The sequence below is a fragment of the Chironomus tepperi genome, unplaced genomic scaffold (assembly GCF_022539635.2).
Source record: "Chironomus tepperi strain 1889 unplaced genomic scaffold, CSIRO-AGI_Ctep_v1 contig_285, whole genome shotgun sequence".
In the NCBI taxonomy this organism is placed as follows: domain Eukaryota; kingdom Metazoa; phylum Arthropoda; class Insecta; order Diptera; family Chironomidae; genus Chironomus; species Chironomus tepperi.
In genome coordinates, this window is record NW_027226407.1 from 251,260 (window position 1) to 270,011 (window position 18,752).

The 18,752-nt window shown below is 30.9% G+C and overlaps 1 protein-coding gene across 2 annotated transcripts in view; it reads right to left on the minus strand.

Moving 5' to 3' along the window:
* Positions 1-1,506: 1,506 nt before the first annotated feature.
* Positions 1,507-18,752, minus strand: part of Blimp-1 (PR domain zinc finger protein 1) — a 51,706-nt gene continuing 34,460 nt past the window's right edge. The window contains exons 2-7 of one of the 2 annotated variants that reach the window (XM_070642326.1): positions 10,794-11,051; positions 10,332-10,448; positions 8,142-8,180; positions 4,348-6,406; positions 3,964-4,278; positions 1,507-3,776 (exon numbers count right to left, since the gene is read on the minus strand). In XM_070642326.1, coding sequence (XP_070498427.1) covers positions 3,364-3,776; positions 3,964-4,278; positions 4,348-6,406; positions 8,142-8,180; positions 10,332-10,448; positions 10,794-11,030 — 3,180 coding nt within the window. In that variant the 5' untranslated portion in view covers positions 11,031-11,051 and the 3' untranslated portion in view covers positions 1,507-3,363. The remainder of the gene's footprint in view (positions 3,777-3,963; positions 4,279-4,347; positions 6,407-8,141; positions 8,181-10,331; positions 10,449-10,793; positions 11,052-18,752) is intronic. The other variant, XM_070642327.1, reaches the window with a different exon arrangement.

The following is an 18,752-nucleotide window of genomic DNA, read 5'->3' on the forward strand; positions in this document are numbered from 1 at the left end:
AAAGTTTATTATTTTTAAAAATCTCATTATTCAATTTTTGTAAATTCAAAATATTTAAAATTAATTATTAAAATTAGAATAAAATTCAAAATATTTCTAAATTTCAACTTTAAAAATGTTTAATCTTAATTTCAACATTTTTAAATTCTAAATTTCAAAATTTTTAAAACTTGAATTTCAAAATTTTTTAAACTTAAACTTCAAAATTTTTAAAATCTAAATTTTTCAAAATTTATAAAGTTGAATTTCAAAATTTTTAAAAATTAAACTTCAAAATTTTTAAAATCTAAAATTTAATAATTTTAGAATTTAAATTTCAAAATATTTAATATTGTAAATTTTTCAAAAGAAATCTTCAAATTTCAAAATATTTAAAATTAAATTTTCAAAATTTTTTAAATGTAAATTTGAATGTTTCAAATTTCAAATTTTAAAATTAAAATGGTATCAAAATTTGTTAAAATTAAGTTTTTAAATATTTTTTTAAATTTATTTTTCAAATTCTTTTAAATTATTTTAATTTTCAAAACTTTAGTTGAAACTTTTAAATTGAATAAAACATTTTAAAAAACTCTTAATAATCCCAAAAAAATCTTCAAAAATTTTTCACATTCCTATTTTTTTTAAATCGTCTAAATTTCTACAAAAATTGGATTGAATAGAAAGAGATAGAAGTATATGATTTTTAAGGTTTTGATTATTTCAGAAGGATTTTCATTGGTTTTATTTTGTATAAAGTTGTTTTTCTCTGATTTCTGATAGATTAATTAAGATAGTAAGGTAGTTCTTTTATGATTCTATGGTTTCTGTTCTGCTTAGGGAGAATCTGGAGGATACAAGTAATTTTTGAGATGATTTTTCATCAAAATCACCTCAAAAATTGCTCAAATTTCACTATTTCTACATTTATTTCCTCCTAAAAGTTGTAATTATATTAATTATTTCTATTATTGTTTCATATGTTGTATTGTGTATGCATGTCTATGTATGTATGTATCATGAAAATGTGTGTAAAAGTGTAGCTTTAAGGTATCTTTGATCCATTACATTACAATTATTGCTTAACATTTTTGATATTTTTAAATCAAAAAAAAAGGTGAAAAAATTTAGTCAAAAAATTCAATTTGAAGTCATTTTTATGATTTTTCAATATGAAAATTTATGCTGTCCATAAGCTTGTAAGTTTCATCTGTGAATTCAAATCAAATTAATTGATTTTTAAATCATTTCAGTTCTTGAAAATGCTCAAAATATTTTAAAAAAGAGAATTTTCTTTATTTTTGAGATCAAATTGTAAGTTTAAGGACGCAAAATGACTTCAAATAAAATTTTTCAAAATCCAAAAAAAGGAAAATTTTTTTAAATTGAAAAAAAATCATAAATTTATTTAAAAATTAAGAAAAATCAGTTCCTTTAAGAAGAAAAATTCTACAAAAAAATTGAGATAAAATCTCTTTTAATAATCATAAAATTTATATTACTACATTAAAGAATATCAGTCAGTTATATGCGTAATCATTTATTTATAGTCTCATTAGTGTATTTTATCATTATATTTAGCTTATTTCTTATAATCAGTAAAGGTTTTTTTTTATTGAGATTTATATTTTACTTTTATTTCACATTTGCGGTATCAAAATACTGAAAATAATTCACTTAACTCTTTTTCGCATTCTCAGATTTTCTTTTTTTTTTATTCGTAACCATTTATTCGACCATTCATGTTTTTTAAAAACTCACTTTTATGGTACAATATACAAACAATCATCATCTTGTGAGATTTCTTGAGTAACCAAAAGATTTTTAAAGTTAGTTTAAAGTTAGTCTTTCAATTACGGGACTGAATTGTATATAAATACAATGATTAATATCGAGATTCAGTTCATTTTAATCCAGAGATTGAAGATCTTAATTTTAGGACTAAATCTTAATTTTAGGATTTTAAGCGAACTTCTCGGAAAGCACAAGACGTTTAATCAACGAAAATCCCACCTTAGGTCCACTTGACTCAAGCTTGAAACCGAATTTCATTGAATTAGCCTTGAAGCTTGAGCTATGCTGGCCCGAAGTTAGATTTTCGACAATTTCTATGCAATTACCTTTACAGTACGTTGAAATATAATTTTATTTGAATTTTTACTAGCTTTAAACTAACTTTTAAAGATTTTTGGTTTACTGGGGTTATTTAGCTTTATATTCACACTTTTATGAAGCTGGGATAGTGATTCTCAAGCTATGTAGTTATGTCACAATGAGCATTGCATCCTAATCTGTGCCCGAGTTGACAATAATCCTTTAGAACTAGTTTCTAGCCATTAATTGCCTTTAGAATAGAATATAATGTTGGGTTTGCTTATAGCAACGGCACTGCAATCGATGATCTGTTGTACCATCCCAAATTCCTTTATTTATTATAATTGCCTTTAACTAGTTATAACATAGTTTTGTCTACTCGGGAAAAGAGCTTAGTAGGGTTTTCCAAAATTAGATGCACATATATGCACAAATGCAGAAAACTGCAGGCCTGCGCATCTGGACGAACCCTAGAACATTGATCTGCGATTGATATTTTTTTAAAATTTCTAGCTTTGATCTAGCTTTTAAGTTAGTCTGGAGAAGGAACTTTAAGACTGCCAAGCTCTATTTGGACAATTCTCAGTGCTGATCCAGAAAATTTAAAGTTTTCCATAAAATCAGCTAATATATTGTGTACCAAATAGTTTGAGAATCCCTAACTTAAGTGTGAATAATGAAGGTTTCAAGGGCTGATGCTGATTTGAAGGAGAGTTGACAGAACTTTAAGAGTCAGAACTTCAAAAGTCCTTAAAGGCGCCTGCACACAACAAGCCCGGACTCGTCTTTTTTGGGAATCTGGACTCTCGAGGAATCTGGATGGACTTCAGTAGAGGCACCCCCTTCACTAGAGTCCTCCCAACTCTGATTTAAAGTAGCACATTCAACAATAGTCATCCAGAATTCATAAAGAGGACTCTTAACAAGCTCTTTAAATTGCAATTCCAAGTTCCACTTCAAGTATCTTCAACATGCTTCCTTACAATCCTTCAAAAGAGCATCAAGCCTCCCTCATACCCCATCTCATCTTCATCGTTTTTATTCATCCTCTTCCTCCCTTCTTCTCATCAATTCATAAATAACACAACAAATTTAAATAATTATTTTTATCTATACACACTTATTATTTAAATCGTTCCTTCATATTTACAAAATTAATTATGGATTCATAATAAAAACTTAATGCTTCATCACTTAGCAAAAGGATTATAAATTAATAGAAAAAAATTTTTTCTCATTTTTTGTTGCGTTTTCCTTAAAAATTAAATTTTTTTTTTATATTTCTAGGATTTATGTGCATTCAATGACCATTGGTTGATTAGACTCAATCACGCTGGGTCTCATCTCACCGCCACTTTGATGATGTGATGTTGAATAATGTGTCGTCGACTCTTTCTTGATAAGTTGAAATTGCTCTTGCATTGGTTCAGACTGTGACTGACTTTGTACTTGCGGGATCTGTGATGATGATTGAGGACTTGTGGCAATAATTGTTGGCTGCTGTTGATGATGATGATGATGCGTGGGTTGTTGTTGTTGTTGGATGCATATTATTGATGTTTGTGGATGTCCTACATGCCTTAGATGTGGATGATTTTGGGTTATGTGAACGGTTTGGGGTTGCTGGTGTTGTGGTTGATGGGGTGGTGATTCATGGTAGTCGTAGAGCTCACGATGCTCACGTTCCATATCATGATCTTTATCTACGGAAATTAGAAGGAATAATCCCATCTTAGTTTGGCTTAACAAGAGATTTTTTCAATTTATTTTCAAATTTTTTTTTAACGGTTAAAATTATTTCAAATTTTCTGATTTCACAATTAGTAATCGAAATTTTTTAAATTCGTCGTGTCTGTTAGTATCAAAAAATTTCGATACTACGATACTCACCCAAATACTCATTAGTTGCAGCAGCTGCCATAGCCATTTCCTCTTCAAGATTATTTGGTTTACAGCTTGTCGTCTTCCAATGGGTACGAAGTCCTGATGCACTTATATATTTTTTATCACAGCCCTGACAGACATATGGTCGGTCATTTGTATGTAGACGTTTATGCAATTTTAGATGTACAAATTGCGTAAATTTTTGTGGACATAAATCACATTCGTATGGTTTTTGTCCCGAATGAAGTCTCAAGTGAGTCTTTAAATTTGATGTTGATGAGAATCGCTTTTTACAGATTTCGCACATGTGTGGCTTCTCTCCTGTTGATCGAATACAAAAGGATTTGATTAAAATTCTGAATATTATGAAAATCATTAAGATGGACTTACCAGTATGCACAAGATGATGCTTCTGTAAGTGAGCAAGTTGTGTAAATGACTTGGAGCATGTTGGTATATTGCATTTAAATGGACGTTCCCCACTGTGTGTTCTAAGATGTACTTTTAAATTAGACAATTGTCCGAATGTCTTACTGCAAACATTACATTCATAATGCATCTTTCCATCACGTTTCTTTAACGGATATGGTAAACTCTTATATCCACGTGATCCAGGTGATTCTGGTGAATGTGGACTTCCACTACGTGAATATGATTCACCATCAGGACTTAAACTACATGGCGGTGAATGTGATGAACGTGAATCATGTGTCACTTGAATATGTTGCAATGGCTGCAATAATGGATGTGATAATGGTAATTGACTGTGATGATGATGATGATTAAATGGTAATATATTTGAAGCCGATGATGGCGGTGATGCTGATGATGTTGTTAATCTCTCATATTGTCCACTATTTAATGGCGGTGAGTATGAGCCATTACTATTTGGTGTCAACATACTGGGACCATTTGATGATGAATAAATACTATAAGTTCCATATGATGTCGGTGATGTTCTTTGGTTGATAAGTCCATTATTAGTATTATTATTATTTTCATACGATGATGAGTTATTGATGTAGATTAGTGTCGGTGGTGATGCATCAAGTCGTGAACTTGACATTTGAATTATTTGAGGCGGTGATGGTGGTGATCCAGATGATACAGGTTGTGGATTCGAACTTGAATCTGGACTACATGCATTACCATAACGTTGTGACTTTTTATATGAATATGCCATTTCAGTTGGTGATGTTGGTGGTGGTGTTGCATTTGGTTGACGACGTGATGAATCTTGTTGATCAACTTGTCGATTTCCAGTCAAAATTGTCTCAAGTATGCTTGATGTTGGCGGTGTATAGCGCATATATGCCGCTGATGCATGTCCATTTGGTGGTGATACACTTGTCTCAGGTTCATAGTATGGTTTAGTCAATGGAATTATTGTATTTGTTGATGACTCAAGGACAATAACAGTACTTGTTGCTGGTTTCATTTGAATAACTGATGGTGCTGAATCAATCATATCATCATGTCCAACATCAGTCATTGCAACATCATCATGTGATAAATCACATTTTTGTTGCTGTTGTTGCTTATTCTTAAATTCATATTTTAATGGCATCTTCATCTTAACCTTACGATAATCATTCTTGCCATCAGCTGATTCAGTCACAACTATATTACTACTAATATTAGAATTATTATTAACAATATTATTATTATTATTCTTTGATGATACGGCAGTCTCTTTCGGTTCAATAGTCTTCTGTGAGCAGTCAAGAACATAATTTGTTTCACTTTCACTATCGCTCGAGTCTTCGGGCGGTGTAAATCCATCATCATGATAATTACTATGATAACCTTCATCTGATCTTACAGATCCATCATTTGGTGTCAATTGTTGATGCTCATATGGTGCTGATGGATCTTTTGGTGATCCTTCTTCCTTCTCGGGATGGACTTTAACAATTGTCGTCGTTCCATCATCAACATGTGTACGACCATTCTCGTGTATCATTATTCTAATTGGTGATCTATCACGTACATTTTCATGAGATTCTCTTAAATTCAGTACTGTTTGATGCAGTGGATGTTGTCCTAACTGCGGTGTCGGTGAAAGACTTGTTGGTTTTTTTAGTACGGGTAAATGAAGTCCCATCACATATTTCATATGATTATAGGCAACTTCCGGTGTTATTTTAGCTTTTGGCATTGCATACGTTTGAACAGCCTTTTTAAGTGTTTCCTCTTTACATATTGAATAGGTTGCACGTTCTGGATCGATATCATATCCCATACGTTTTGCAAAATCACGACAATACCACACCATCAATTCCTCATTTGGCATAATATCACGTATTGTATAAAAGTATATATGTTCTTGATGCTGACACGCTACAAGATTCATAACCGTTAAATTATATGCAGATGCAACATATCGCATCCAATTTGCGTGTGATGTATCCGAGCCATCAAGGTAATAGAAGTCACTATCTTTGAATATCTGTTGATGAAAAAATAGGGAAGGAAAATTTTTCTCATTAGTTCCGCATTTATGGGGTGAGCATGCAAGTACTAATTTATTTATTTTTAAATTTGATTTATTTTATTTTTGAGGAAGAAAAAAATGAGGAATAAAAAAAAAGCTTTCAAGGATAAAGTACTAATTTTAGATTGAATATTTACAGGATGTAGTGAGGGACTTGATTGGATTGGGTGTTAGGGACAGTGTTGTTGGAATGGGGATGCTGAGCAGTACAGATCAGTTGCTAGGGTGCCACTTGAATGTCGCTAAGTCAACAAGTTGATGGCAAGGAATGAGGGTCAGTCCTGACGGCAATACGTGAGGATCAGACTTGACGATAAGACGCGAGGGTGCCTTAACGTCAAGACTTGAGGGTCAACCCTAACGACAAGATGTGAGAGTCAACCCTAACAGCTGATTCAGGTCGATTTTTAAGACAATAATGAAACATGCGAATTGTCCTGTTTAGGCATTATTCTGATCAGATTTTCATTAAATCAAGCTTCTTGAAAAGCTCAGACCAACTTTCCAATATCCCAATAACCATGACAACCTTTCATTGATTGCCTTCACAAAGCAGCACTAGTTCAACACGAGCGTTGCATCATCAAACAATACAAAAAAGAGCTACTGAATTGAAATAAAAGTTCTTGGAACTTTGTCGAACAGCTTCGTCGAGAGAATAACAAATAAAATTGAAACAGAAACTGACATTGCACGTGTAAAGACAATGTTTGCTATCCAGCTTTCAGTCATTAATTTTTCATTCTTTTGACTCTTTTGTGTAAATTTAATTTTCATTATAAACTTTTTTATTTTGCTGTTTGCTTGTTTGTTATCATCACTAAATTGTCAATGACATTACATGATATAAAAGTTTTTTTGATTGATTGATTTATTTATTGGGAAATGATTGGAATTGATTTTTTGGGGGTGTTATGCAATGATTAGGGGGTTTGTTGGGGTGTCACTACGTTATGGAATTGGTAGAGTTTTTTGGGATTTTAAATAAGAATTGAAAGCTTAAAATTTGAAAGGGAAAATTAAATTTTGAAAATTTCTACTAGAACTACATGAAAAAATCTACTAAATTGAACAAGGATGTGGAATTGATCAGAATAATCACAAATATGAGAATTTTCAAAAATTTTGAAATTTTTTAAACATTTTAAGAATCTCAAAAATATTAAAAAATTCAAACAATTTCAAAATTTCAAGAATTTCAAAAATTCAAAAAATTTAGGAACTTTTAGAATTTGAAGAATTTGAAAATTTCAAAAGTTTTAAGAATTTCAAATAATTTTAAAATTTCAAGAATTTAAAAAATTCAAAAATTTTCAATCATTCTAAAAGTTTCAAAAATTTAAAAATTAAAGAATATAAAGAATTTGAAAAACTTTAAAAATTTTAAAAATTTTAAAGATTTTAAAATTTTCAACATTTTCAAAAATTTCTAAAATTTCAAAAACTTTTAGAATTTTAAAAATTTTAAAAATTACAAAACATTTAAAAATTCAAGAATTTCAATACTTTGAAATCTTTTTGGAATTTCAAAATTTTTAAAAATTCTAAAAATTGATAAAATTGTGATTGATCAATTTCACACCCTCAAAGTCAAGTGACACAAAAAATCAGGAACCAACAATTATTCCAAATTTTTTCCATCACTCAATAAACAACAACAAAATTTTATTAATTTGTCACATCTAAGTACCTTAATATTTCCATATGAGACATGTCTCAATTCCTGAACCTGATTCCAGTTAACAGTTATCAAATTTTGAATTGTCATAAAGAGTTTTTTATTTTGTACATAGCGGTTAATCAGCCAAAAGAGAATTTTACAGTTGTTAGAGTTCATTATAATATAGAAAAAAATTATGGGTAAGGAATGTGAGGTAACAGAAGTAGAAGAGCATGAAAGAAAAAAAAGAAGAGAGAAAAAAAAATTAAAAATTTATTTTATTTACAATATCAATTTTAAGTCGTTGAGTGACGATTAATTATGGTAAATGAAGACACAATGGCATGTAGTGAGGGAATATGCAAGTTACAAAGCTGAAATAGCTGTAAAATTGGAGTTCAGAGAGTGGTAGGAGGATGTAGAGAGTAGAGCAATGAAGTCGCTGCAGCATAGCTACCCCAGAAGATGTATGACATAATAATAACCATGAATCTAGCCCCAAGGCAACATGACTTAGGATTTAGGTAGAATTCGATCAAATCCAGCTTCAAGCTGCAGTCAATTTGACCATTTTGGGATCATGTCGTGTCCGGGTACATCAGGGATCACCGAGATGATGGCAATTTAATGACTGATTTCAGCTCATTTCCATAAAATTAAGAGTGCTATTCTGACGAGATACCCAGTAAAGACATTACGCAACATCCAAACGACCTCAAATTACCCTCAATAAATTAAAATAAAAATCAAATGAAATGGAATTGAAACCATTGAAATGAAAGGATTTAAATCGTTGACGAAGCAACGTCGCATGAAGACTTTTAAAGGACTTAATTGATCTATAATGATGTAATGAATAAATCCATTCATTTATGATAAATTGTTGCAATTTATAAAGAAAATTGATGAGCTTTGGAACTTCTTTTATGGCTTTAAATGCTGTCTGGGGATTACAAGTGTTATGAATAATTTATTTTGACTTAATTTTAATGTTTTGATGCATATTTAAAAAACATTCAGCTCAAGATCAGTGCTAAAAAACTTTAATAATCCTTGATTAAAATTAATAAAATTTACAAACTTGCAAAAAGCTTTTCAGCCATTAAAATTTCATTTCATTCATTGAAATTAAACAACAAAGTTGTCGGAAAATTTAACTCAAGGTTTTTTCCGTAAAGTTGAGGATGAAGAACTAGATTATCGCGTACGACATCATTGAAACAAAAGTGTGTTATGTTCTATAATTTACTACATTTCTCATACATGTTGTGTCTTCTGTTATTAGAAACTTTAGTTTTTTGTCTTACAAAAGATGTTGATAAAGAGCAGTGAGAAATGAGGATAGGATAAGATAAAAGTTTCATTTCTCTCGTTAAAATAATTTCTATTGTCCTTGTTGGAAGTTTTCGATGAAATTAAACTTTTTTTGTTTTAAGAAATTGATTTTTGAAGGATTTTAATTTTGAAATTTTCAATTTTCTTTTATTTTAAATGTTTAAAATTTAATTTTCTAAAGATTTATTTATTCATAATCTTTCTAAGTTTTCAATTTTAAAAGTTTCAGATTTTTCAAATGAATTAATGAATTCAAGTTTGAGAACTTTTAATTTCGAATTTTTAAATTTTAAATTTTCTAGAAGTTTGAATTTAAAAATCTTAAACTTTTCAATTTTTGGATTTCTAAAATTGTAAATTTTTTAAAATATGAAATTTTTAAGTTTTATTTTTTTGAAATTTTAATTTTTTGAAATTTTAAATTTTTCAAAGTTTGATTTTGAATTTCTCAAAAATTGAATTTTTGAAATTTTGAAATTTTTAAATTTTAAAGTTTTCAAATTTTTCGAATTTTTATTTTTTCAAATTTTAAATTTTTTATATTTTAATCTTTTCTTATTTTAATTTTTTCAAATTTTAACCTTATCCAAACTTTATGTTTTAATTTTTCTTAAATTCAAATATTTTTAATTTTTGAGTTTTTCGAATTTTAAATTTTCCAAATCTTGAAATTTTTAAATTATTTTTTTTTTAATTTTATGTTTCCTAAATTTCATATTGTTCTAAATTTTATATTTTTAAACCTTTTCAAAATTTTCTCAATTTAATTTTTTTAACTTCAATTTTTTATTAATTTTCAATCCAAAATTTCCAACAAGAACAAACATTTTCAAATCATAATTAATTTAATAAATTAATAAATTTCATCAAATCATCAAAACTTACCCTCCAGAAATATCTCCATGCTGATTTATCACTTGGATAACTTGATGCGCGAAGTCCTTCAAATGGACCGAATCGCGTTCCTTTTGGTATAACACCTGTGCTCCATACACCTTCAATCTAGATCACATAAAGTGAGATAAATTAAAGAAAAAAAAATTAGTTAAATTTTCTCAACAAGGTTCAAAGTTAGATCAAGCTGGATGCTGATTCCGTAACATACAATGAGCATTATTATGCTTATGCTTTTAAAATTGAGCATGCTTATGAGTATTCTCACGAAATTGAGCATGCTCAATTAAACGATTATTTGGAAGAAGAATGCTCATTGTCTGCCAAGGATCATTGAGATTTGTAGCCAGCTGTAGCTTAAATTTCAGCTCAAAACTACTAAAAAGTCACAAAAATCTGCGCACATTTTCACGAGTCAAAAAAACTATTTTAAAATCAGAAAATTTTCCATACCGGTTGTGTGGGCGTCGATAATGCCAATGAAGCCTTTAACGTTAGACTTCTAGGCAATGTCTTCTCCGCCCGATTAGAAAGGCCTCGTTCACATGGAACATCTGGTACAATATAAACAGCTAATCTCTCAAAATCATCTTCACGCATACGCGTTATATCGTAATCCTGATTTAGTGATGAATTTGAATGTGATGTTGGTGATGGTGCACCTCTTGTTGATGAACTTGTTTCTGTCATGGTTGCTGCTTAATTTATTGTCTGTAAGGAAATGAAAAGTAAAAAAAGAGAAAATTAGAAAAAATGTTCATAAAGAAGAAAAAAACAGGAAATCTGATTATGTCAAGGACTTGCGACTGTGCTCATATCGTCATCAATTCGTGTATGAGCTCAATGTCATTCCTTGCATATCGCTTCCTACTTCCTTTGTTGTGTGCATAATGCTTCTTGTTCAACAAAAGTATTTATTTTATGTACGTATGGATATTTATAGCATGACCTAGACATTCAAAATACCGATCAATAAAAGACATCCATACACACATCTACAGAAAGTTGAGGAGCTTCTCCAAAGTTCCTCGAGAACTAAAGTGTTTATCAAAGAGATTAAAACAAAATGCAGACTTTCTCGTCGTTTCACACAAATGATTGAGCTTGAAGGACGTCTCAACATAAAGCGCATAGCGCCTCCTTCAGAACTGCAAGTGAAAATTCAATAAAATTTTTTTTTTTACTCATTTTCTTTCCCTTTTAATGACGAAATGGAAAACGCTCTCGATTGTTGGAGAGAGGAAGGACGTAGCCAGCCAACAAAAGCTTTTCCTTCTTGCTGTGCAAACCAAAAAATAATCGATAATGATGATGTGCAGCATCATCGAAGCCTAGGCCAATGTTTAATGTGACTGTATTAGTGTTATACATCTCCACTGACCTACATTATTCGAAATCATGTTTTCCCTCTTTACTGACTATGGAAAAATTTCTTCCTATCTGAACAAAATATATTTTTCATCTCGGTATGTGACTGTATTGGTGAAAACGGAAGCATTTTCATCGCACACAATTGAAAAAGTTTTCTACATTTTCGATGCAATTTTCTGTCGTATCTACATGAAAATTTTGTGTGTGTGGGTGTGATTATGCGCTGAGAAAATTGCACAATTGGCGCATCTCGGAATCAGCTCTGCTGATGCTACCCGACTGCTGTTTTTTGTTGTTGTTGAAGCCGCACATCGGAAAAATTTCTTTTTTTTTCACTTTTCATTGAGGAAGGAAAATTGCTTGATACGCAATAAATTTTATTGGGTGAAAATTTTATGTGGGGAAAATTTTCACTGGAAAATTCAAATATTTTCGTCCTACCCTAACTGGATGCACTGAGCTATTGAATGACAATATTGAAATAATATTCACAATAAATTCAAATTTAAATAATTAATTTTTATTACAAAATATTATTTAACCTCAAAAAAGACTCAATTTCAGCTTCAAATCCTCAAAAAACCCTTAAAAAAATACTTTAAATACAAGTAATTATTTTTTCAATTTTAAATATCGTGAGCAATTAATTAATTTGTAATAATAATCATTTAACAATGCATCGTGAAGACAGCGACACAGTCATGCAGCATGTCCTGTAATTGAGGCTATTTAATATCTTATTGTCCCTAAATTGAGTTAAATGACTTAAAGTCAATGGTTCGTTTTATGGGGTTTTAAATGGGTTGTACTTATGGGTAGGTTAAATTAAGTAATGTCGATCAATTGAGGGAGTTTTGGGTTTATAGGTTGATTTTGTCGATTCTTCGGGTACAGATTAGTCTTATCTACTAGTACAGTTGACATGAACCCAAGAAACAGGCTCCTAGTAGCTGTTATAGGTCTAAATATTCGATTTTAAATTCCCGAATAGAACAAATCAGTTAACCGATCCAAATTCGAACACTAGATTGACGTGACGACGTAGATCAATTGGTGTCGAATTTGACACAATGCTTAAGTTACACTGGCCTAGAGTAAGATTTTGGATCGATCCCCCAACTTGTGCTACTCAAAACACCTTTTTGCCAAATCAAACCGAATTTCCCACTCAAATTAAGTTTACACTCATCAAAAAACCTCAATTTAGCATCAAATTCCCCCCTTAAAAATCACGATAGCACCTCCATATGAATCAGCAAGTCACACTCGTTACACAATCAATAAAAATATTCAAATTGCAATCAAGCAAAGTTCACTTTCAAATGGCACTAAAAAAAATTGAAAGTCAAATAAAAAGGTTTATTTTCTCTATTTTTTCATTTTTTTTGCAAAGATTTCATTTTACGAACTTTTTTGTCCTTGAAAATTTCCACATACAGTCTCGTTCATTCAATTTAAAATTCTCAGGAAAATAATAAAAAGCAAGTTAATTTAATTATCAAACCTGGCACATTTTTCAAGTGATTTATGGGAATCAATAATAAAAAAAATAGTTGAAAAAATATTTATATTATAAGTGAGTAATAATCGATAGAGTAAAAAATATTATTCATAATCAGCGACGCCCTATTTTTAGTTTTCAATTGACTGAATTTTTCTCATCTGCACGCGCGTGTGGGGAGGTTGGAAATGGAGTAAATGGGTTTTCTGGGATTTTAAAGAATTTTTAAGGCTGTAACTCATGTTTGGAGTCTTATGACGGCTTGAGACAGCTAGAATGCTGAATTAGGTGTGACACTAGCGTTAAGAAGGTCCAAAATTGGCTCAATGTTAGGTTTTTGGCTCTTATAGTGTCACGTGCCACCCAGACTCATTAAAGGCAACTTTGACGCCCTTCTCAGCTTAGTCATGACCCCCTAATGCCTAAATCTAGGTCAAAACACCCCAAAACACCTCAATCTCAATCTAGTCTCCTCAATCTATCCATTTCAAGACCCCAGATGCCCATTACATCTAACTACACCCCTGACACCCCTAACAAAAAGAAAAAACTACATAAAAAATTGAAGGAAACGTGAAATTTTCTCACATTTCATTATTCAACAACTTTCAGATTCACATTTATTATAAATACTTTTTCCCATTACATGTCATTTCATGAACGATAAATTCATAATGCACATCACACACACACACTTTTGTGTCTTGCATTACAACTTCGACCTTCAGAAAAGAAAATAAAAAAAAAAAAATTTTCATTTCTTTTTCTCGTGTCTCGCATTATGATGCAATTTTCACTATGCTGCATATTTAAATTAAATATTTCCGGTCAATGGAGATTGATGTCTGGATGAAATGTTTATCATAAAACAAAAATCATGGTCATTGTTTTTACAATGGTTGGAGGTTGTTATGGAAAGTTTGAGATTTTCAAGTGTTTCTGATGAAATTTGAGTGGCTTGTGCTGGATTTGATTTAGTTTTGATGGGATTGCAACAGGCTTTTGATGTAGTTTGAGTTATAGAGTGCATGTTGGGGTACTATTGAAGCTTGGGTAGCTCAAGTAAAGTCTGGGTCTTTCCTGTTAATGGTAAGTGAGCCTGTAACTGACAATTTAGTATTGTGAACAGGATTTCCGGTCAGTTTTAATAAAAGAGCTCTATTGAATCTCAAAACTAGAGCTCCTCCCAACATATTGCAGTAATACAGCACCAATCCATTACTCAACTCCCCAACCAAGCTGATTCAGCTTCACATCTTAAATCCAACCGTACAGCATTATTCATAAAACAAATGACCTCAACTATAAATATGACGGGACTTTTTGAAGGGAATGAGTAATATTCCAAGGAAGAACATTTGACAAATGATCAGCAAATGCACCATAAAATATGCATATTTCTTTCTTATTTTCACAGATCCACAGACTCATTGACTAAATGAGAATATTTTTTTATAGCGCTACGAGCTGAAATTCTTACAGACTTAATGACCTTGATTAAGATTTTTCAGTAAATTTATGGGTTAATAATTTTGAAAATTAAGCTGACTGAATAGGACAAGTTGGATGATTGGTCCAGAATATGGGACTAGGTTGGTATGACTCTGGGTTGGTGCTATATTCGGTTTAAACCCGGGAATATGACATAATGGCCGACGTGACTGTGGAAAATCAGAGACACAACTGTCAGTTGTAGAATTTGGGGTCAATTACCCAATTTGAGCTATTCAGGCTTGTAATTTTGAATTCTTAGTTCTGAAAAAAATTCACAAAAAAATATTTTCAAGTCCATTACCCTCCAAACCCCTCAAATGAATCAAAAACATCCACAATTGTTTTGTAATATTTTGTTCAAAATGCAATAAAATTGCAAATTTTTTTATTGGAAAATTTTCATCCATCTCAAAATAATGTCCGTAATTAAATTAAAATCTACTTATGACACATCAATGATTTTTTTATTCGTAAGGAGGAGAAAATGTCTTAAATGGATGTGAAGCAGATGCGAATTTTAAAATTAGAACAAAATTTTTTATCACAATAATAATCGATGCCAATTGTTATAATCGAGTTCACGCCCTTTCAATATTGACGCCAATTTTACGGCTCAGATAGCAACAAAATTAAATCTTGGCACTTGACGAAACATCAAAAATGTGATTGAGGTATGCAATAAACATGATCTCATCTCAAGTGCCGTCCTTGAGTAAGACAAAAAATAACTTTTTTTTTATTATTGTTCAATTTTCACTTCCTTATTCTTCAACTCGCACATCATCATCATCATCACGTTGTAATTATCTCTTGAAATTGAAAACAAGCCGGTAAAGATATCTTATTAGATTTTTTATTGGCACCGGTTAATTATTCGACTATTGAGGTAGGAAAAGAATTTTTTTTAACTTGTCGATGCGCCAAGCTATTTTTAGGATTGAAATTTGAAATTTTCTATCTTTACAGTTTAAAAATGAGAGTTTATTTTGTTAGAAATATGATTAATATGTGAATTTGAGTTGGTCACGTATGGTGAAATTGTTAAGTTCTCAAAAAAGTACTAAAAATATTAATTAAAATGCTAAAAACTTGTAAATTTCAGGATAAATCTTTGAATTATTAGCTTCATATGAATTTTGCCACTTTTTTTAGTGCAAATTAATGACTTTACTTTAATAATTTGGCATATAAAGCAAGAACATTGAGAAAAACTTTTCGAAGTGGAGAACATGTGCTTTCGCCATTTTGTTTTCGAATAAAGATTGCTTTTGAATTTTTAAAAACTTTTAACTAACATTTTACAACTTTTTGTTCTTATTTTCCTTAAAATTTCCAAACTTAATCAATTTTCCTCCCTAAAAATGCGCTCTATCCACCTCACTAACAAGTAGAAAACTACCGCCTTCTCAACTTTCTTCAATTCGCATAGAATAGAAGCCAAGTTGCATAAAAATAGAAATTTGATGTTTATAAATAGACACGACTCATATGTGCTGTAATTATTACTGAATAAATCCAAATCGATTTTATTTTTTTCACCACCTTTTCGCATTCTTAATTCTTCATACTTTTTCTCAACTGTGAAATAATAAATTTCATAAAAGGATTGCAAAATAATCTATTTATAATTTACGCTCTATTCATGCTCTCATGCACTTTTATAAATTCGCCGATGAACTTGTGTGTTTTTGCAATTTCAAAGTCAAGGTTTCAATTTGCTTTGCTTATTTTTTTCACATTTTCCACTTCACAACATCACGAAACGTTTACGAATAAAAATCTTGATTAATGGAAGTAATAAATTTATTTAATTTTTTTTAATGATACCTGAGTACTTAGTAGATGTTTTCGTGTAAGAAGTTAGATAAGAGTGAGTTGTTAGGTATAAAAGGGGGTTTTAGGGGATTTTTGTTGAAATTTTTGAGAATGAGGCACATTTTTAATTGTTTCTTACGGTTAGGGCTAGATTAGGAATCAAGTCGACTTGAGTCGACCTTTTCATACGAAATTCGGGTCTAGATCGAGCTGAATCCTTGCTATTTGACTTCAAATGTGCGAACGGTCCCCATATTAACGGTAAAATGCAAATTTGACGTCTTGACGCCACCAAGATGACTGATTTCGATCCATTCTTAATCCAAAGACTGCGATCAATTCTTAAGCCATAACATGTAGTCTACCACCTAGCCCCGCTCGTGTCAGCTCCTCAAAAACCCTCTTAATCTTCCTCAATCTCTCAATAATTCAACAAATTTTTTTCATATAAAATTAATTTGCATATTGAATTGTGTTAATTGATTTCATAAAGAAGTGTAAATCATCAGACAAGAATGAATGATAAAGAAGCTGTCGGCGACTGTATTGTCTCATGACTCTTTGTCTTGATATCAAAAATAATAAAAAAAACTAACTGAAAATGCCATCATCAGCATTATTCTTATGTTGATGAGATAATATGGAATTAAATAATCGACAAATTATCTTGTGGATTTAGATGAGAATGGATTGTAGGGATCATAAATCATGTGAATTGCTTTGTTGAGTGTTTTTTGAATAATATTTTGTAATTTTTTATGGATTTTTAGGATGAATGAATTTGGGGTGTGAATATGAAGAGGATTAATTGGGGGTACAATCCTTGATCAATGGAAATTTTGAAGGAATTTGAAGGAATTATTCAAAAATTCAAACTACCCTTTACAATAAAGGCCCTTATGTACAAGAAAGAGGATGCTTGCATGATACAGAACCACATAGAGCTCGAAATCGACTGTGATTTTGTATGAAAAGTCTACTCAACTCCATACAAGGCTCCAGTCGACTTCTAGCTCTGAAAATACCAACATGATCCTCAAAATCGACTTCATACCCTACTAGAGCACACCCCTGACCACATCCCATAATCATCCTCAATTCACCCACCTTAATTCACACGGAAGAACTTAATATCATCAATAAAAAAATAAAATATGATTCAAAAAAGTTGTCATCGTATTGTGAATCATTGAAATGTGAGAAAATGAACATGAACATGAACCTCAAAGGAGCTCCGACGACTTTGTCGATGACGATAATTGAGTATTACATAAATGAGAATGAGTATATAAAAAAAAATCAATGCATATTTCCATGAAAAAAATAATAATAAGCATATGACGGAGAGAGAAGTAAAATTTTAATAAACAAGTATAGTCATACATGCACGATAATCTTCATAATATTTTAAAAAGCAATGAATGAGTAAATGTGAGAAGATTATGTGCATTTTGTAAGCGCACTTGTCTATGTCTATCGCAGATACTTTTTTTTGTGCTCACATCTAGCTCAACTCATCTGCCACTCCGACTATAATTAGGTGCAAGGTTAAAGTCGCATGCACATAACAACAATTTGCAATCGTCTATGCATGCAGCTCTTAATTCTTTCCTGCATCGTCAATCTATCTTTGTTTTTCTCACTCATGTGTATATGCAATTGCAATTGCACATTCAATGCTTCATGAAGAATTGCACAAAATAATAAAAATAATGGGTGGAAACAAGAAGAAGATCATATTCTCGTGCATGGACGAGATAATTGGATATTAAGAATTTCTTTGTCTTCTATTTTTTTTCATGCTCATTTCATTAATGAACAATATTACCTTACATTGAGGTTTGAAAAATGGTGTTGAGATGGAATTAAATAAATTATTGTGGTAGCACGCGATAAGACATGATTATGTGTGGATTGTGGGGGGTATGGGGGTGTTGGAGTGGAAATTGTTGGGATATTGAGAAATTTGAAGACATAAAAGCGAAATTCTTGATTTTGTTGCAATTTTAAGTAGCATAAAATCAAAAATCTGAATTTAGACCAAATCCAGCAATAAGTCAGGATCACGACGACTTGTTGCCAATTAACAGACTTGTGCTGTTTGGAGACTTCTCTTCCAAGATCCACAACAGCTCCATATACCCCAAAACGCCCAATTCCTTAAACAATTCCCATCAAATGACTAATCACCTCCACCTGATCACACCACACAAAATAAAAACTATTACAAT